This window comes from Larimichthys crocea, chromosome XXII (assembly GCF_000972845.2).
Source record: "Larimichthys crocea isolate SSNF chromosome XXII, L_crocea_2.0, whole genome shotgun sequence".
Taxonomy (NCBI): Eukaryota; Metazoa; Chordata; class Actinopteri; family Sciaenidae; genus Larimichthys; species Larimichthys crocea.
In genome coordinates, this window is record NC_040032.1 from 21,769,116 (window position 1) to 21,791,027 (window position 21,912).

Here is a 21,912-nt window from a genome sequence, read left to right on the forward strand (position 1 = left end):
GAAATCCATAGAAATCCATCACAGAAAAGGCAGAGGGACCAATTTTTCCTCCCACAGAAGCCTCAAAATGAAACCTTTCTTCCCGAGATAAAAGGGAATCTCCTCGGATGAGCTGCTGTGGCACGCCCGAGGTTCATTACTAAGTAGAGTACACCTGGTTGACATCATGAGAAGAGGATGCCGGCAGCTGTGAAGGAATCATTGAGCACAGTAAATTGTTTATAGATTAAAGAAAACACTACCTATTAACTACCATAGACCATGAAATAGCCTCTTTACCCCTTAAAGCTGCGCTGATATTTTTGTATTAATGGATGAAACGACTACATGTAAAGTGAAAAGTGTTGCTCGTGATGAACCCACAGAAACGATCCCCGGACTCTGCAGGTCCCTTTAAGATCTGCGAAGCATTTTAGTGTCTTTCAGCCCCTGTGTTTACTGGTTTCCACTCTCATGTTGCCCTTTGATCTGAAGAATAAAGACAAGATAAGCTCTTAAAAGTTTCCACCAAACATGCCAATGTGAGTAAAACTGGCTGGCTCTCATGTCAGTGTCTTTTACTTGTTTTGGTTTATAGTCTAGCAGCTTCCTTTGTTGGTAAGATTTTATATCCGACAATCTCAGCTGTAAATTCCAGCACGTCTGCAAGAACCACTTTTGGTGTATTTTTACACATGTATGACATTTTGAATCATGCAGTGAGGTCGCTATAAGAGTCCTGCATTTTATGTGATAGTTGCACTCAGCCAGCTGCTGTGTCAGCTCGCTTATCTCTCTCATCGTCTTTTACCCACTCAGGGCAAAATATGACTAGATTAGATATCATTAATGCTTCTGTGTTATTAAAGAAAAGTAAAAAACACTTTGCTAAAAAAAACAACAACAACATTTTGTCAGCCAAAGGGCAACTTCATATTTTCCTTTCATATCTCATCTCTGGCATGTTATTGGACTTAGACATCTTCATAGTGGAGTTTTATTAAAGCGGGGACGGTGTGAGCCCATATGTATCCATCATGGTTAACTGTGGTCTGTGACAGAGACGATCCCTCTCAGCTGGACCACCGAGCCACACTGCAGCGTCACCTCCTGCGATGGAAACCTGTCACAAAGTCGAGATTGATTACACAATTATTCAACGGCTGTCCAGTGCCTGATGGGATCAATTAGACAACAATCTGGAAAAACGAGAGAAATATCTTATTTGGGAAAAATATTAGTATAGAATAAATTGAACAAGATAGATTCTGCTCTGAAATATTTGTGAGTTTTTCTTTTTTTCTTTTTTTCCAATTAATTTTTTCCAGTAATTAGTTCTGTACTCATTTGTCAATTTCCAGACATCTGAGACGGTATGACATGTTTTTAATGGCGATTATCATGTTTTGGCAGGAAGAATGAAAGCACAGTTCAGCGTGGAGGCAGGTGATAAATGGGCAGGAGCATTAAATGTAGTCATAGAGTGAGAAATGGAGTAATCAAGAGGCATGAAACAACATTCAGAGATGGGAGGGAGGAAGCGATAATGGGAAAGACAGAGAGGTGAGGTGGATGCTATGAATTGAATTTATGACTTTTTATCAACCCGCATCTGTGTCTAAGATCTCTGGCACAGCTGATGGTGAAATAGACACAAATGTCAAACTTTTACAATGGAATGAATGAAACGGATAATTAGAGCCAACAGAAATATTTATCACCACACATAATATCAGTGGCTCCATTCTTTCTTTTAGCTTGTGATGGAAAGTGTTGAGTCTGGAGTCTAAAAATGAGCATGTCAGTTCCTGGCAAACAAATGACACCATAACCAGATTATCTTACTCACGATGCAGTCTGAGTAAGCATTAAAGAGATGGATTGCCATCTTGGCAGCAGGACAAGTGAAAAATACCAATTTGGCAAAAAGGCTGTCATGATGATGAAAACAAACACCCCTCATTTTGATGTTATGGTCCTCTTTTATATTCCTCTTTTTTCACATCATGTAAGCGACCACACATTCTTCGGGCATAGATTATCCAAAAAAATAATAATAATTAAAAAATAATTGTGTTAGTACATAAATCAGTCCACTGACTCAGTATTATCAAAACCGTTTTATCTGACTGGAAAATTTACTGTGAAAATCAATTCATTGATGGATTTGCTCGCAGGGTCGAAGCAGCTCCACTTAGTTATCTAAGCAACTTTGTTCAGATAATGCTGTAGCAAAATAGCAAGCTGTCTTTACAGAGTTGACCTTTGAGGGAGCCATCCACAGAGAGGATGAAAATGGTAAACTGTGAGACCCAGCCAGTCAATATTTGTACGTCTGTGGCTAAGACCTCATTGCAGGCTAGTTACTGATGCTACAGAAAAACACAGACAAAGTGATATATGTATGTTTGATGTAAGCGGCCTAAAAAATCTCGCATCAACCCCCCATTTATTTACTTCTTTCTATATTGAGATGTCAATTCCAGTGCTAGATCATTGTTTGCCTGACTGACTAACAGCTAAAAAGCAATAATGTAGTATTGCTATTTTATGCTATTAAAGTAAAGTGAGATTTATTTCAAAATAGCTCAGATATGTTGGAAAATAGTTGCTGTAAACATGTGAAAAGAAAAGTTTTTCACCAGTTTTCAGTCCAGGATTTTATGGGCGGTCCTAAAGGGTGGCTCGATGACACACTGAGGTCACGCTGAACATCTCGAGTCTTTCAAAGTTAGTCAAAGTCAGAGTTAGTTATGTCATTTTCTGAACTCATGTGACACATTTTCAACGTCTGACTGGGTGGTTAATAAGACTTTCTCCTCAGAACATTTATTTATACTTACTTTACACAGCCTTTAAACTGGCAAAGACCTCTGCATTTGCATCAACACAATCACACAGTACCCAGATGTGCGACTCCTTTCTGTTGCCCCACCCGTCTTAAACCCTATACTATGCACCTTTAAGGAAAACAGACTAAACAGGATGCAGTGCTCAATAAAAAGCAGCCCGAAAAGGAGGAAACAGGAACAACAGGAAAGGAATGCAGTGTAATAATGACTGGATCAAGGAAGGCAGAGAGTGTCAATGTAACTAGTTATACCTGCTAACCTGCCCAGCTACAGTCCATGATAAGCTTCAGCTGAGTGAAACGAGGGAGGGAGGGAAGGAGGAGAGAGTGGTGATGGTGAATGGAGGTCAGCTCACTCTTCATTAGGCTGTAATTGAATTTCCACAGCCTGTGCAGGAAGGATGTTCAGCCTCTCCCTGCAGGGGTGTTGTTGGCTTGCTCCGGCCTCCCCACCTCCCAGATACTTTCAAGGTTAGCTCAGCTAATGGGCTACTTTCTCCACAGATTACCCTGCTCGCCGTCTGTCATCTACATGTCTGAACATGTAGGCGCACAGGTACATGATCCACAATGTGACGCTGCTGAAATAGAGTGGAGCAGAGTGCTGGAGACCCTGTTTAGTACTGCAGTGGACCACCTCTGGACCTGATAACAGCTGACACAAGTTGTGGCAGTGACTCAACAAAGGACCTGCAGTGTCCCAGTGATAGCTGGCTAGACAGACTATGAAGGACAGTCATTCTTGTCTCTCAGAAAAGCTTATAACTGGATATTATCAACAGCCACAGCAGCTGATTTAAATTGTAAGGAGTCGATCTCGATAGCTCTAACTTGTGAAAGGAAAGCTTCGCATTTGAATTTTAGCATTTGTGTCATATCTGCCTATGAATCATGTATTCAAGTTCATCTCAGTTTAGGTAGCTGGGTTATTAATCACATCATGTAATGGCATTGTTTCCATAATGTGGCACATTCTCTGTTGGTATTTGTAGTTCTTCTGATGCTGTTACCAGTATTGGAAATGACGCCAATACTGTTCAAAATGCAGGATCAAATGTGTGTCTCTGAATTTCACTGACCCAATACCACTTAGGCCATTTTTTGGAAGGATAGTGAAGTCATGACCTACCCTGCTCGACTTATATTATCACCCTAACCCTAAACACATTTGGAAACATTTTGAGGAGACGAAGGAGTCAAAAGTCAAGCTAGCCAGGGCAAAGAACCTGACGCTTCTAGGTAGTTACCAGTTAATAGGTGTCGAACATTAGAGAAATATGATTCATTGTCACCAAAATCAAAACAGTCGGTAGTGTGTGCCGTAAAGCGTTACATACTTCTTGTGGGAGATTGTACACAGAGTTGACATTGTGCGGGGTGTGTACAGGGAGCAGAGTGGGAATGACGGAGACACCATTCACCTGATTGAAGTCCAGTGTAGCATCACAATGATTCAAAATCTGTCATTTCATGGTAGAAAACTTCCACGGTGTTGCTTTAAATTGCATTTTAAGAGTTATTTGTTCAGGTGCAAAGCGCTGAAGTACTGAGTTTCTGTGCTCCTGCTGTATTTATGCATGGACACATGCAGCATGTGCTATTGGAAAGGATGGTCCCCACTCGATCTGTGGGGTCAGGACTTCTATTTTTCTGCTCACTGAATGTGTTCAAAACAGCATAGAGACACATTTCAATACTGCTAAACTGGACATTTTTTTATTTTTTACTTTTCTCTGCCTTGCTCTCCAGCCGCAGGTAAAAAAAATTTCTCAGATATTTTTATTTGCTCTAATAAAGCTGCGTTTTGGAGGGCCAGGGGGTAAAAGACGGTGCTTTTACACAGGAGGCAGCACGAAGCAGGGGAGCACGTTAATACGTTTTAGCAAGTGTTTATTTTATTTCCCCTCCTTTTTTAATTGGAGTGTACTTGAGAGATGAGAGCTGTTCTCCGGGGAGGACGACTTCATTAGCACCTGTAAGTGTCCAGGCATGTTAGCGTAGAAGGGAGAGATTGAGAGAGAAAAGCATGTGATGAGCTGTCTTTAATAAATGCTTGTCACACAATATTTGCATGTGATATCACCAAATGGATCAAAAGTTATTTAATGTTCCTCCTTCCTCCTCCTAAATTAGGTTTAATCCGGCGTGCCTCATTTAACGTAGCGCTCTATCTTGTCATTTTCTCCCTGTTTTCAAGTTTTACGTTGAAAATGTCTCGTCCGCGTTAACAAAGGGACGAACACGACTTCACAGAACACATTGTTTGTTTTGTCTTGTTTCCATAAAGCGGTTATTATTGTTTCTGTTTCATTGAAGTTTAAATTGAGAATTGGAGCTGCTCCCCAAGGAGAGTCATTAGCATCTGTAATAGTGGAAGTAACTGGCATCCTGCCAGCTTAATGGGGGCATTCTTAGTACCAAAACAATCATAAGTGCGAGTTAACCATTAAGCACAAAAGCGAGTGGGAGGAAAACGCGGAAAGAAACGAATGAGCAATGATAAGAGAAATGGCCAATAAGAGACGGGGTGGTGTTTGAGCTAAAGACTTGTTATTATGTTTTAATAGCCTCCTTGGAGAGCACAGATGCCATTTCTGGTTGTTCAGCAAGTTGAAAGTAGCAACTATAAAGGTTGCATTAGGAAACATACCTGTGAGCTATGTTAAGGTTTTAAGATGGTGTTTTATTGATCAGCACGTTGGTGTCACACTTACTGCATGAACGGTCTACTGTCGTGATAAATAATGGCCATGATCTCTCCAAGCCCTCCTTATCCTTCCTCACCGTGGCCTTCTTTCCTCCCTTTTCTTCTCTTTCTTCTTCATTCTTTCTGTTCACCCTCATTTACCTCTTTTATTTCTTTTGATGTGGCTCATGCATCCTGTTGCTTTTTTAGACGGAAAAAAAGAAGAAAAATGAGTTGGAGTTGGCTGTCCTGGCTGAAACAAAGCATCTAGGTCACATGTTGGGTCACTTATTATCCATAATTCAGGTCGTGGAAGATTTACAATACTGATCTCTCATGTGAAAGGTTGGATAGATGTCATGATTTCAATCTCACAGTGCTCCTCAGGGCTCCTCTATGCTCTTAATAATAGAGTACTAAAGACTCAGACTGACTTGCCAGCTCTACATTTCATGTGGCCATGCGGATTTGAAACCGAAAAAAATGAGATCATGGGCCAGGAAACGTGTTAAAAGCTCTTGCTCTTTTGCCTTTGTCGTGTCATAACAGAAGCTAGACGACAGTGTCTTAGGGAAAACTTGAACTCGCAGGTCTGAGCTGGCAGGCTGCTGTTCAGACACTGACAATGACTCTCTCAAGGACTAACAATCCCCACGGGGATATTTTTACAGCAGACGACAGCAGCAGTACAAGAGTAGCTCGACAGGATGAGGTTTGGAGATTTGGAGTGAACACAACATCAGTGCTGCCGTGTTAACAGTGACTAACAGTGACTCTGTCTCTGTTGCTGTTCCTGTTCTGTCTTCATGAAGTCAGCTTGCCTCTAGTCTCCTTTGCTGTATCACTGACTTCGCTTTATGATATTTTTATTTTTAGTAATAATATCATTTGTTATTTGCAAGCAAATAGCATATTGCACTTTACACCTGGTGTCGGACCAGGTTTAAGATTAAAATTTAATTTAAATAATAACTGGCATCAACGTGTTATCAAAGCCCGATAGGCAAAAATATCCCCTGTAATGCCAGACAAGTACTCAGTTTCAGCAGCACTGATACAGATGTCACTGTGTCATGTAGCATCTGTGTCTGGTCTGTAAATGTGTGACAGACTTTCAAGACAGATACACAAAATTGTGCGTCCTCTCCTCTTGCTCATCAAAATCCTGCTTTCATCGTGTTATGACGTGACGGCAATGTGCACATTTTGTAATACATCTCTTACCATCGCCTCAGTAGCTTTTTAAGCTGTTTTAAGCTGTGTGTGTCTTATATGCAACAAAAAAAAAAAGGCAGATTCAAATGTTCCCAAACTGGCACTCAGGAAAAAAGAATGGGAGATGTGTGATGGAGTTCACAGGAGCAGCCGAATGTTTTGGAGGAATACATTAGCAGCTTGGCTTCTTGGTGTTGTGCCAAGACTTCTGGGAAGTAATCCAGCACCTCGGAAAGACAAAGATTTGGATGCCATTTTGGATCCACTGTAATTTGAGGTTAATTGATTTGAAAATCCCCCCTTCCACTCTTTCGCATCCCCCAAAAGTCAGCTGTAGGGAATGAGACATTGAAGAACTATATGGAAATATATATATATTGGATGTTTTATGCGCTCATTTTCTGATTAAAATAAACAACTGATAATAGTAAATTGTCATCAGATGCATGTTTCTCTCAATGAAATGGAGCTCTGCCGGCCACACTGCACTGTCCTTCTTCTGTGCTCAGTTTTAGTGTTTGTGATTGAATTCTAATTAATGGCTCGGAGGAAGACGCTACACATTCCTGCAGCAGAAACAGATGGAGGGCAGCAAATGTTCACCTATTTGGTAAATGGGGTCTGCGGAAATGATCCAGGCATCGATGATGTCTGAGCCCTCATCATGTCCTGGACTTCACATTTCTAATAATGACTAATGTGTTTGCAGACATCAGCCTGCTCTCGTTAGGGTGATTTATTGCCTCGGCAATTTTCTGTAAACCAGAGGAGCCGTATTCCAATTTATTCAGGTCAAATTAACCATTCATAATTAGACGCGGTAACCTTTCCTGCTCCCCTCACCGTCGCTGAATGGACTGTACATGCAATGCAAATGTTCACTGTTTAATCTCGCTGGCTGTCATTAGGAAGGTTATGTAAGAATCATCCCATGCAGGGCAAAAGCTTGAATCAGTCTCCTTGTGGTTAATAGCTAATGGGCTGATTTATTGCCATATTATGAAGGTGAAGGCTTGCGCTTTCCTCTCAGGGTGGCAGCGACCCTATGGAGCCCCTCAGCCTCTGTTTCAGTGTCAAAACCCTGCAGCACATTTTAATTCTGTGATGAGTTAGTTTAATCGAGAATAATTACAGATTAGTCATTCATAGGTGAATTACTTTATTTGACTTGACTTTACTGAGTTCACTTTGGTCATTGGAGACGATGAATAATCGATCAGTTATGAAGATGAAAATGAGTCCAGTTTATCCAAATGGACGTATTTCAGTCAACCTGTCCACTGACTACTGGCTGAAATCTGTGGACAGGTTGATGTTCTATGTAAAAGGTCCAAAACATTGTATGTACAGAATATGGCAGAAATGGAATGGAAAACAGCCATGTTTCTATATGGACAAACTAATCACATACTCTAGATAGGGCCTTTTGTGGGCACCATAGTTTCTTCTTAATGCTAGATGTAGATGCAAGGGGCTTGCAACTATTAAATCCTCCACAGTTTTTTTTTAAAACAGAAAACCTGAAAATGTCATTAAAACACAAATATACACTGTATTAAAATGTGATCATTTTAATAAATAATAAGACATTCAAAGGGCAAAAGAATACATCAATAAATCCAAAAAAAATAATATAATAAAAGATATAATAAAACGTGTAAAGCACAAAACCAAAATAACACATATCAAACAGAGATTATCATTAACTGCTGCACTGTGTAAACGTACCGTCAGAAAGTATCAAGAATGTGTCCTCATCCTTTCACCTTGTCTGCGTGTTCCAACACATTGGATTTGAAATGAGGTTGAAAAACTGACACTGAGCTCTGACAATGTTTCAGGGTTTCACATCTGTATTGAGCTATTTCTTCTATATATATTAAAAAACACTTTTTTTATACACCAAAGTCCCACTGTTTTAGTACACTGCCTTCAACCCAACTCAGCATGTTTCACTGCTGAACACCAAACTGGAAAAAATGAAGAACAAACTACCAAAATCAGGAAAAATTCCCAGTGTCTGCAGAAATCTGTGGGTCAGATACCAACTTATGGTCAGGTGACACAACAATACGTCAACATAGGTATTTTTGGACTTTTGTATGATTTGTTTTCCCTGTATCAACTAAATATCCACAGTATGGTGCATAATGATACTGTAGTAATATTTTAACCCTCAGAGTTGGCATTTGTAAATGGCATATAAACTTTAATAAATAGGTTATAGCATGCTATAATATAAGCAGATATAATATATGTTAATTAATCTATTCCATCTGTCAATTCTGACCGCACTGTATGTTAATGTTTCAAGCAGATTTAATTATCCTGTTGGTAAATAATCCATCAATTGGCCTTAAAGCAGAAACTTTAGCGCGTGTAACACGGGTTAATTTGAGACCAGACCACCCCAGGCAGTCTTGATTACTGCTCTCTTCTAATTTGATCCGCTTTAATCATGTCTGGTCAGATCTGGTTCTGCCCAAACAATTTGGCTTGTCACATGAAGTAATGTTTGGTTGGGCTGTCATTTACTCGGGGTCTCTTCAGAAGTAAACCACAGCAAAGACAAAGCACTGAAGGATCTGAGGACCTGCTGGCTTCAGATTTGTTGGTTTTGGCCCAGTCCTGCTGTCCTCTATGTTTCAGCTGTCTGTTGGGATTGGGAGTGCCTCCATGAGAGGCTGCCAAACGGTATCAAAACAGAATGGTAAGCTGAATGAGGCGGGGATGATAAAGAAAAGGAACAAAGGAGCAGAAAAGCAAAAATTAAGCACAAGGAAACATCATAACACAGAGATAAAGACATCCTGTCTGTCATTTTAGAAGCAGCACTTTGTCCTGTGAAGGTTTCAAAGGACTGCTCCCTTCCCCCCATCGTCTTTTCTGATATTCAGAATCCAATTAGTGGTTGTGTGGGAGGGATGTTCCTCAGTGACAGTGGCCCATTTGTAAGAACTGCTATCAATGAGGAACACTGACAGAGGTAATATTTTATTAATGCCTTCCCGTATTCTGCAAATAATGGCCCTTTTTGTCAAGCCTTACAAACTTTTCTTGTGTTGAAGTTTGTAGACAGAGGCAGAAAAGATTAAACAAAAAACAGCTAACAGAAAAATCGAAACTATTCACTATTATTGTTGAAATTACACTGATGGACGTGACCTTAAAGTCTAAATCTTTTTGGGTAAGATTTGATTTGCCAAATCCAATGCTGATTACCTATGATCATTTTTAGTTTGTTATAGCAGCTGGTATAACAGAATCAGTAAAATCAAAAGACAGGAACACCTCGACAATAGCTTAGCTCAAAAGCCCTTGAAATTCAAATGAACCGCAGAGCGCTGTTTCATATTTTGACCAGGGTTTTGTTCATCAAGTCATTAGTCATGTCAACACCTCACCGTCACTTCTTCTGCTTCCTTCATTGCTATGATGAGCGTGTTACTGAACACTTAATAAGTCAATACTGTTCTTTGTTATAGCTCAAAAACTGACATCAATAGAAACATTTAATCTCAATTTGTGGAGCGCATCTGCAGAATAATTCCATACCTCATATGGTACGATCCACTTAGACACAATACAAAATTATTAGCTTAATTTCAAAATCCACTAGTAAACAAATACTTATGTCATGGCTCAGTTTTTGTAATCACCAACTTGAAAGCTTTCATCCTGATTGCATATTGATTATCTCGGCAGCCATAGTGCAATCATGGTATGATGGTATGATGAGCAACTGCAACCTTCATGGGTCAGAGAGGGCCTAAAAAGGCGTTAAAATATCTCTATGGTTATCACCAATTATCTGACATGACTTTGAGGAGTAATAATTAAGGTGGTAACCCCATTGAATTAAACGATAACAATGGCATTATTTTATTTTTATTATTATTATGAGTGAGAAGAGAGTGAAACCAACACTAAATTTGTCTTGCTAACTGATATTACTTGCAACTTTTCAATACTAGTGCCAAACCATATCCGAGTTCCGGCATTGTTTCGATTCACTACTTGGAGGAATATAAACATATTTCTAAATATGTTCATTAACAAAAGAAAACCACCCCCAGTGTCCAATACTGTCTAAAAATAAACTGCAGTATAAGTGTCTTGGAGGAACACATTTTTGTCTGTACTAAATAAAGTTCAATACCCAGCCCTAAACAAGTCTGTGTAGCCTCAGAGTGATAAAGCACATGCCTTTATACACTATTGTTCAAAATACAAACACCTGAAGGGGCCATATTGTTGTATTGTTGATGAAAATTAAACTACACTTCTTGTAATTTGAAGCAACACTGGCTCTGTGTCTAACAATGACATTTGGATTCATTTTTGTGAGGCTGTTGATGCGTGTAGACGACAACATTAAAAAATAATTAAAATTACAACACTTTGTGTTTCTGGAGATAGATTGATTTAAAAAAAACACATTTTGAGTGTCTTATCACATGCATCTGTTGTGTCTTCTCACCATGGGCAACATTATATCTGGCACTATTCTTGGCTATGATTTGTAACATATGGTATTTTATCAAGACTTCCCTTCAATCAAGATAGCATTAGATGCAAATTAATTTCTGCAACATGTTGAGACTGAAAAACAAGGAGATGATGGATGGTATTAGACAGATGCCTCTACACATATGTGATTTTATAGACGGATATATGGGATAGTGATGTGATATAGAAACCAATGAGCTCATACCCAGAGAAGTTGGCTGTGTTTCTGGATGTTGTTGATATCCTGGCTTCCTCTGCATGGTAGAGTCTTAACTTGCAATAGTAGATGCATTGACAAACTGTCTTTACTGACAACGGTTTTCTGACGGGTTCCTGAGCCCATGTAGTAATATCCTTTATACAGTCATGTTGGTTTTTAATGCAGTGGTCGAAGTTCACAGGCATTCAATGTTGATGTTGAGACTTTTGAGCCCTTACATGCAGAGATTTCTCTGAATATTTTAGTGATATTATGGAATGTAGGTGAAATCCATAATTTCATTGAAACTATGTGTTGACTATCTTTTTGGAGCCTTTGATGGATGCCCAATTGATACCCAATCATGATGCTAACACCTGTTACCAGTGAACCTGTTTTATTGTAGAAGGTTCCAAACACGTTGTTTGATTATTTCGCAACTTTGATGTCTTTTGTCGACCCTGTCCCGACTTTAATGGAAGAGGTTGAGGCATCACATTTAAAATGGCTGTATATTTACAAAAAAAAATAAAATCTTATCTTTGTACTGTATTCAGTTAAAAAGGAGATCGGAAAGATTGTAGATAAAAAGAGGAAGAGATTTAAAGAGCATGCAAAATTTGAGTTTAGCTGACCTTTTTCCAAACCATAATGTTTTATATTGGCTCTTCAAATCATGCTGGTAAAGTACTCCTAAAAGGTTTAAAGTGCATATATCACTTCAGTAATCAGGGATATAAGAACATCTGGATAAGGGTTGGCGGTCTGTTTCATAGTGTTTCTTTGTGATGCTTTCAGCTTTGGACACACAGTGACAGTAGACAGACAGCGAATGAAACACGGCCTTGAGTCTGGCTCTTTTTTTTTTTATTGACCTGTCAGAACTGACTTGATGTCTGAGCAGAAAGATTTACAGGCTCCATTTAGGACAGGATTGATTTCTGTCACTGGCAGCTCTGAGGAAAGATTTGAAAGAAATGGGTATGCATAGCTCTCTTTTTGATTGATTAATGCTTCTCTTTCTGTATCTTTAAATTTTTTCTAAACAGGCAGCCATCTTTGTCTCCGTTGAGATATATTTGTGGCACTGCAGCTTGTGAAAGACTCCAAATCAGTTTTTCGATGTTTGGCACCAACAACTCTAATTTTCTGCTTATTTTTTTAACTGTGAAACTTGTGTGATTTACCCGCTGACAATAAAAAGAAGAGATTAGTGGATGCCACATTATCTGTAATTTCTTCATTTGGCATTATGAGTTTTGTCTGGTGAAATGTTGAGCATCATTGCAATTTGAGAGGAAATGTTGTGTTGTTTGCCAAAAGTCTTTATGGCTACATCGTTACGAGGGGCTGATTTAATTTATTTTTCATTCTTCACAGTTGGATTCTTTCTCTTTGGGGTAACATTCTGTCTAGTGTCTGCAGTACAGATATAAAAAACCATGTGTGAGTGCAGAAAAGTAAATGAAAATATAAAGTAAGATCCCAGTATGGGTGACAGTGTGTTATGATGTAGAGGCCTTCGGGGAAACATTTCAGTCTGGAGCATGTGGCATAGGCAGATGTCTTATTTGATGGTGGCTACTAATGGTTTAGTTTTCTTTTGATCTTTTCTGCATATTTTTAGTCCATGTTGAAGCTGTGCTTTCAGCATAGACTAATTTACTGCAAAGTGTTTGAACTTAATTTGCTCCTTTGCTTCCTTAATCCCATTTTATATTATTCCACATTCATCGTTCTGTACTGCTGTGTCTCTTTCCATCTTTGCAGAGCACCTGAAGGTGGCACTAGAGGAGTACATGGTGCGGTTGCCAAAGGTTCGCATCCTGAGGACCAAGAAGAGGGAGGGCTTGATCAGGACTCGCCTGCTCGGAGCCGGCGCCGCTAAAGGAGAAGTCATCACCTTCCTGGACTCCCACTGTGAGGCCAATGTCAACTGGCTGCCTCCGCTGCTGGGTGAGGAATGAACGCACACAAACACGAAACGAGAGGGAAGACCTCTAAAGAGGACTTTTTACAACTTAAAAGCATGAAAAATATAGAAAATTCCTCTCGGCTGTCTGACACTATGGCTGTCTGTCAAGCTTTTGCAGCAGGTGATTCTGTACTGTATGTTTAGTCTAAGAAGGTTACATCATGCTGTAGCTGAACTGCTCCCAGCTCTGACATCTGCAGTCTGTGAAGAAGAGTCGTGAGCAGCTTTAGACATTCATTGGTAGAGACAAGCAAAGCTTGGGAACTGCTTCTCTTCTTCATTTATTGTCATTAACCGCCTCCCTCTGTGTCTCTCAGACCGAATTGCACAGAACAGGAAGACCATCGTGTGTCCGATGATCGACGTGATCGACCATGACAACTTTGGCTACGAGACACAAGCTGGGGACGCCATGCGAGGGGCGTTCGACTGGGAAATGTACTACAAACGGATACCCATCCCTACAGAGCTGCAGAAGGATGACCCTAGTGAACCCTTTGAGTGAGTGCAGATTACTCTGACAGATCTGACAGAATTTTGTTTTGCATACTTCTGTAACATGTGGGCGCCGGTGTGAGTGGAAACCCTCCAACTGGGTGTGTTGGCGCCACACTCTTTTGAGCTACACAGGACCTTCCAACCCTCATTATTCACCAAGGTGAAGTGTGAGTGAGTATAAATGTGTTTTGTCAGCGCTGCCCTCCTTTCACATCCACACACACATCGTCTGTTAAACCTGTAGCTTGTCAGGTTACACACAACATGTAGCTTTTCAAATACGTTCTCAAGAGATTTTCGAAAAGTGACCTAAAAATATCCACCTTAGTGTGGATGTAATCTGCAGTAAGTGGCAGTAGTCTTCATCTCTTGGCAACAATAGCTGAGAACATCAGATCCCACGCCAATCCAACTTGTCTATAATGTGTAGAGCGCTGCGACTAACGGTCATCGAGAAAAAGATAGATTTATTAGTTTTGTCGATGTTCTGTTTCATCTTCTTCTTTGGGGTGAAAGATTCAGGACACCGTTTAATAATCTGATCGTATTGTTGTTGAATATACAAAAATATTGTGTCATTAAGGAAATTATTGGGAATATATTAACATGAATTAAGTATGAAATATGTGCTTGACCTTGGAAACCGTAATTTAACTAACTAACTTTGACGGTGAGATGCAGTTGAAAGCTTTGGGAAAAGATTATTTATATCATGATCTTGAAGTTCATATATTTATGTTTCTCAGCAAGTACAAGTTATTTCCAGCATTTTGATTGCAAATTTTCTTTTTTCTTTTTTTTCGTTCCAGCCTCGCAACTATGAGGATTTTCTGTTTTTCTGTTTTTGTCACTGTAAATGGAGTATTTGGGGATTGTGGACTTCTGATAAAAAAGAAAAAGTTAATTGATTTAGTCACTTTTGGATCTGGAGATTTTGAATTTGTGAAATTTTATAGACTAAACAAATAGCTAGTTAATTGAAAAGCTCCCTAGTTGCTTGTTTCATTTTGTAGTTCCTGCTTGGAAAGGCAACCCACAGATATATATTATATGTATATTATATATACATAACCGCATGCCCCCATGTAATACTACTCCAGTGCGAACAGGACTGATGGCAATCAGTGTCCTTCATCAACACACCACAGCACAGATAGGTAACCTTAAAGTAATTGAAGCCAGAATAAATAAACTATACCCAGAGACACACTTTTCTAAGTGCAAGGCAAAATCACTCTGCATGTGAAGCCAGGCACTCTTATTTGTGAACCTTGAGGGATTAGTTAGACAACATTTCTCTATGTTTGGATGCCAAAGAGTATTTAGGTGTCCTGGGGAATACAGTAGGTATCATCAGGCAGGGCGGTGATGGTGCAGGAAGATAAGAGACAAAAAAAAATAAGAAATGAGCTGCAGAACAATCAGAATCAATCCTCATTTTGTGAATTAGTCTGCTCCTCTTGCCCAATGAGATGACCTTCATCAGTGCAAATCCAATTTGAGTCGCAAAGATTTTCATTTTCATTCTGATTGACGTTGCCGCAGTGGAGAATGAGGCACGGTGGGACGGTAAAATCCATCTTGGAGGTGCGTGCGTGTGTGTGTCCATGGGAATCTGATTTTATCTCTGTTCTCATGCCTATGTCACTGCCTCTTTTGTCAGTGCTATCACCTCTCTCTCTTTTCTTTCCGCCTGTCTCTCTCATCCCTCCTTCAGGCTTCAACGTTTCATTTAGCAATGAGTTCAGGCCTCGACTCCCTCTTTCCTCAAGGTCAATAGACTGAAATGGAGAATATCAACTTGAGCAGTTCTAATTAAATCTAAATTATAAGTTGGAATATTCACGGAACACTGAGTTAAATCTCGTTTTTTTCCTCCAGTGGACTGACACTTGCCAAAGATCAGTGACTGAGGAAGACCTGCAGGGATTTTGTCCAGCTGGAGAAGCTGATAACTGCACTCGCCAAATGTTGTCAAAACACAAGCAGATGTGCAATTAAACATAAAATGGTCTAAAATTTAAATCGGTAACTGTTAATCAAACAATAAGTGAAGAAGAGTATAAATCCGACAGGCTTAATTCCCAGTTTCTTGTACGTAATAGTTACCTGCATCAATAGTACAGACAGATTCGGGACAAATAAGTTCGTGCCAGATACTGAAATATAGGAGACACATAATGCAGACGTGATTAAAACCTCAGTTTTGACTTCATGGGGACTTGTTGACATAAAGTATGCTAAACTGTACCCATGCATCAGTATTAATAAAGAACATTTCTAATCAAAGAATAATTACTAGAATCTAACCAAGCACACATTTTAGTCAGCAGTCAAAATGTATTGAGGACTGATCCACAGCCCAGTATTTTACTTTTAGAGTATTGAGTCTTTCTAGTTATTTCCGGAACCATTGAGGTCGGTTCAGTCAACACTGGTCAATATTAATTCAGTGGAGCTGCAGCACTGTCTGTCTGCAGTTGTACTCTGCAAATCCAATTTGCCACCGTGTTTCTAAAGTGATTTCTTTCCTTGAAAAGATAACATGAAACATAAAAATAGTTCAGAAGATAATAGCAGCCATTTAGAGCAACACAGTTTCCTGTGCTACTTTTCTTTGAAAGACTGCAGGAATAAACGTTTGAAAGACATACCTGGACATGTTTGTTTGCCATCATTATTCAGGTCGATATTGAGCTTGTGCCTCACAGTGTGTATGAATAGGTAATCAAAAGGAGTCCGTAGGCAGCCCTGCTTCTACCAGACTTTCTGCCATTGCAGAACCTCAGTGTTTGTCTGTTTCCTGTCAAATAAAACAGAACTTGCATTTTAAAATTGACGGAAAACAAAACAAGACTCGAAAGCCACAGCAGCTAACTAACCATGAAACCGTACCATTGCTTACTTACTCCTCACCTCTGCCATTAAGTCTAAGGCTATTGAGCCTGGTTAAATTTCCCACTTGCCCAGCTCCGGTTCTAGCATGACACCAGCTGAGCACCCCATCTGCATTCCCCCATGCCCCCAGACATTCACGACACCACAAGTATTGTAAGTCAAGGGCTTTGCACAGGAAATATAGTAAATGTATTACAATTTATAAGAATATTTATCTGACATTGATTTGTTCCATGATTAGAGGTGTGGATCTCTTCACTAGCCTTTCGAATAAATTTAGTTATGGTTAATGTGTCAATAATTCAAATGTCGAATTCGGAAATTAACCATATGTAGACTACTTTTCCATTAATTATTACAAGCAGTCAGATAAATGTGTGTTTTGGTCTGAGATAGTGGTGCTCTACTGCTACATCTAGTGGTTCTGAATGTTGCATGGCACCTTTACCAATACTAATTTGCTTGAAAACAGAACATGATGTTCCTATATGTTAAGTTCTTTTTACTGCAAACAGATTTTAGACGTGACTTTTAAACAATTACTCCTATTTATGTTTATATTCCTGTATTTGCTGCCCAAATTGTTAATTCAAATATATCAACTGAATGAAATCAAATTAGGGTATTGATTATTTTCATTATTGAGTATTTAATTGCTCTGGTTATATATTTTTGAACTTTATTTAAGTGTGAAATGAATTCACTGAGCTGGGTGGCTTTTAAAATAAACAATTATTCATTTTCTTTGATCAAAAACAAGAAAATATTCATCAATATTTAAAATTAAAATGGTTTTCTAGCCCTGCTGTAAGCTAGGGGGGCTTGCCAAAGCTAATTACGACCCATGAGCTGCTGTGCTGAGTAAAAACTGCAGCTTTCAAGCTGAAATGCTACCCACACTTCAGTAAATCATTCTGCTGGATTTTTCAACCTGCCTCTTTTTTTCCTTTCCTTTACCCAGTGGCATGTCCACATAGTCGTCCACTGTGTAAAAGGCACATTCTAAAAGCCTTAAGCTAGAAAATGGAATCAAATATTTCTATTATAATTCAAATTAAAATGTAAAAGGCTCCTCAAGTTATTGTATTAAGCTTCAAATCTAATATTTGGATAAGAAGGTAATGTTCCGATATGTAACGCTAAACTGTGTTTATTGACAATCATTTGTAACTGAGCATGCCCCGGCTGTTATTCTGGAAATTATACTGGAACTTGTTGTGTTTAATTGATCCTCATGTTCATGGTCTTCATCCATTTTGTGAGATATCAGTGTTGTCGATCCTGAAGCCAGTGTGTTTGATTCCACACAACTCCAGGAAGGTGAAGTGTGTTTGTGTTTTCTCCCTCCGGCAAACAAGAGCTAACAATCTCCACCCCACAAATCAGAACCCACACGGTGTCTGTGCTCTCTTTGCTAAGCCCACACACTCCAGTGACCATACAACAGTGTGCAATCACTACTCTGTGCAGACAAACACACACCATTTGTCCTCCTTCAGCCACCGTTGTTTATCCTTTGTCTCCTGATGAAAGTCTGTCTACTGCATTTCATTCGGCATGACTCCAGGGAGGCAAAGTGTATATTTGTGTGTGTGTGCGTGTGTGTGTGTGTGATGGCCATGTGTTTCTTTCAGTTTTCTTCCTCCAGCATACAACTGCTCAAACACACTGTCAACCAGTCAGGCAAAAAAAAAAAGTCAGTCAGTGTGACAAACATATTTAAAGAGTTGGAGGGCGACATTTGTGCCTCCACTCAATCACACAAGTTTTGTCATGCATGGAACTCAGTTTTCTACAGATTGAAAATATACAGATGGAAATTAGCTGGTACAATACATGTATTTTTGTCCCTGCTAAATAAACAATAAACAAACTTAATTAGAAATTGGAAGACGGTCTCAGAAGGCGGTCTATGATATAATCCAAATAAAGGAAGGCAGCAGAAGATTGTGGATTCTTACAAGGTTGTTGTTGGATTATTTTAAAGGCTCAGCTGTGTTCACTTACTTCTTGACTTAATAAACTTATATCTCAGATTGTTTGCTCAAAATTTCTTTTTAACATGAACCGTTGGTGCAGTCACACAGTTTGTTTGCCACGAACAGCCAAATATACTGACTGTACAGACAGATTAAAGACTGTGTTTGTGTTTGTGTCTGGAGCTGGGCTGCATTGTACATGATCACATGGCGTTGTCAGCCTCTTCCTGACCTATGGTTACCCATAACACCCTTCTCATAGAGACAAGAAACTCACAGCCTGAGAGACTGATCTAAAAACTTAGCAGGACCTTCACTTCCGCTTCTTCTTTTCCCTGTAGTGGACACATAAAGCTCTGCTAGCATCTTCCATTGGCTTTCTATGCAATCATGCTTAAAAAAATGCTTTATGGTACCCCAGCACATTGGACATGAAATTGAAAAATAGTCTGTTCTCTGCCTGCCTTCCCTGTATGATCACAATGACCTCAGACTCTGGGGTAAGATTACCTTCTTTTTCGATGTGGTTAAGGAATAAGATGATGGTTAGCCACCATAACCTTCTATTATGTCATAGTAGTTGGCACAAAATGCTTTCTGAGTAAAAAGAAATCTTTCTCTTCCCTACTGCTCCTCCTGTTTTCTACCAGTCGACACTATTCTCCTGATGAGAATCTGCTCAATACATTTCATTTAGTTCCAGTCCAGGAAGGAGTCCTTCTGCACTCCAGGCTGAGGACCATTATGTTGTTTGGCACTGCATAGCTTGTCATACCAGTCTGGACTCACAATGGTCCAGATGGGTTAATTGGTTTTGCACTCACTATGCGAGTATCACCGGGTTGCTAAACGCAATGGAGGCGCATCGAGCAGAACAGGAATAAATCTCACAGCCTATAAATAGTCGTAAAATATCAGGCTGAGCTACATTTCTCTTGAGTGAATCCTCTGTGGTCTGAAAAAGGTCTTTGATTTACCTGTGTGGTGTACACACTAATCAGATTTACGAAGCACTTTCTATTATATGTAATGCCAGGGTTCAGACATGCTTAGGTTGAAAAGACGAGTGTAACTCCACAGTCTAATTGAATTTAATTAATTCCATGAATCACCAGGGTAGATCAGTGCACTGGCAGAACATCAAGAGACACTCCACCCGAAATGTTTTAAATTCTCACCCTCTGAAAGTTGGCTGTGAAATGTCGGTAGTGTCATTATTTTGTCATTTTCCAATAAAACTATTATATGGACGGTCAAACATTCTGTCTGCCTGTCTAGCTATGTCTAAAAGTACTCCCATTTACTATAAATTGCATTATATTTACTTTCCACTGTTTTTATTTTGCCCTTGAAAATCCCCAATCCCCATAATAGCACAAAGAAAAGTACCGTCAATGGCATGTTCACCACTTTCCTGATGCGAAAATAACAGTCTTGCGACTCAGCACCTGTCAGTGATGACACAAAGTTATGATTCATAAGAACTGTGAAATCCATCACTATCAAATCTGTTGTATTGGGAGAAGTGACGGGAGTTACTGAGGAAGTAGATTCCACACAGTTTCCTTCTGTGGTGATGGACACCCAGTGTCTCTCTCCATGGTCCCTTAATCTGCTACTACCAGGACTTTAAGCATCACCACTATTACTGCTTCGCATATATATAGTGCAGAACATCCTTGCTACAAGATAAATATATGTATGCATTGAATATATTCAAGATTTTATTTCGTCCAGTGTGTTTTTGCCCTCCACATACACTGTGATTGGTCAATAATTTGGTAGTTGAAGAGCACAACTAAAACGCTGAGTCTCATTGTATTCTGTGTGCAATCCTTTGTGTCTTCCAGGTCACCAGTGATGGCAGGTGGACTCTTTGCTGTGGACAGGAAGTGGTTCTGGGAGCTCGGAGGCTATGACACGGGTCTGGAGATCTGGGGAGGAGAACAGTACGAGATCTCCTTCAAGGTAAAAAATGAAACACGCCACCTCCACACTCAAAGCTACAGTCAAGTGTGGGAAAAAAAATAAATAAATTCTGTCGCTTTGACCTCTGTGTGAGTGTTTTGAATCATGAGTGGTTTCATGTTTGCTGTATTCCTACTGTACATTTTATACTCAATATTCTATACTATTGAATACTATGGTGTGTGTAGAACATAATGTGCACTATGAACCATGCGGTGTTTCTTGTAATGTAAATTAAATTCTGTTGTCAGAAACATGAGCGACATTTGAATTTGCTGAATGTTCTTTACTGAAAGCTACTTGGTAAAGAAAATGCATGCAGTAGAAGTTGTTCTTACTATGACTTACTATAAGGGTTAAATTAAATAGAGATGTATTCATTTTGGGATAAAAAAATATTTGATTGTTACTGTAATCGCAATTAATTTAAATGTTCATCTACAATTTGTAATTCAAGTTCTGCTCATACTGTGTAGTTTTACTGATCACAGATTGGGACTGACAAGATTTGAATCTTGGTTGTTTAACAGCATGGTGTATGTTCAAGTTTCCTTCAGAGCTTCTTCTAGTTAACATGAAACTACTGTGCTCAGATGCATCTAAAAACATCTGTATGTTTACATGGGTTTGCTTTTAAAAGAGGAATGAGTTTTTCACATCCATTTCTCCAAGCCTGTCCTCGCCCTTAAAACAGCTGCATAGATCGTTAATACAAGCAGCTTATTGCGACCCATATATATATGTTAATGTTAGGAAAGGAAGGATGTTGGAGTGGATGGATGGGACAAACACACCCAGACTTTCATCTAGCAGACTTTACCTAATGTACTCATTTTAACCAAACCATGATCTTTTCCTGAACCCAACCAACCAAGTAGTGTTGATGCAACCATTTCACAACGTTAACAAAGTGACAATGAAGGTTTGGTATCACAAAGGTCTGATACACCTCAAAAGGTTCAACAATAGGATCCAAAAGTCAGAGACTAAGAGTCAAGATTTTGATCATTTGCATTTGTTTCAAATGTAATACTTTTTTTTTTTTTCATAAAATGATGATATCAAGTGAAAAGTTGAATGTTTGAACAATGTAATTGAATACAGTATTTGGAATGACACACTTTTGATTTAATGACAGCATGTACTCGTGCTGGC

General features: G+C 39.3%; 1 protein-coding gene across 1 annotated transcript in view; it reads left to right on the top strand.

The window, feature by feature from the left end:
- LOC104921918 (polypeptide N-acetylgalactosaminyltransferase 10) overlaps nucleotides 1-21,912 on the top strand; it is an 85,282-nt gene that overhangs the window by 44,584 nt on the left and 18,786 nt on the right. Inside the window, exons 5-7 of the mRNA XM_027273455.1 lie at nucleotides 13,210-13,395; nucleotides 13,732-13,915; nucleotides 20,640-20,757. Of these exons, the coding sequence (XP_027129256.1) occupies nucleotides 13,210-13,395; nucleotides 13,732-13,915; nucleotides 20,640-20,757 (488 nt within the window). The remainder of the gene's footprint in view (nucleotides 1-13,209; nucleotides 13,396-13,731; nucleotides 13,916-20,639; nucleotides 20,758-21,912) is intronic.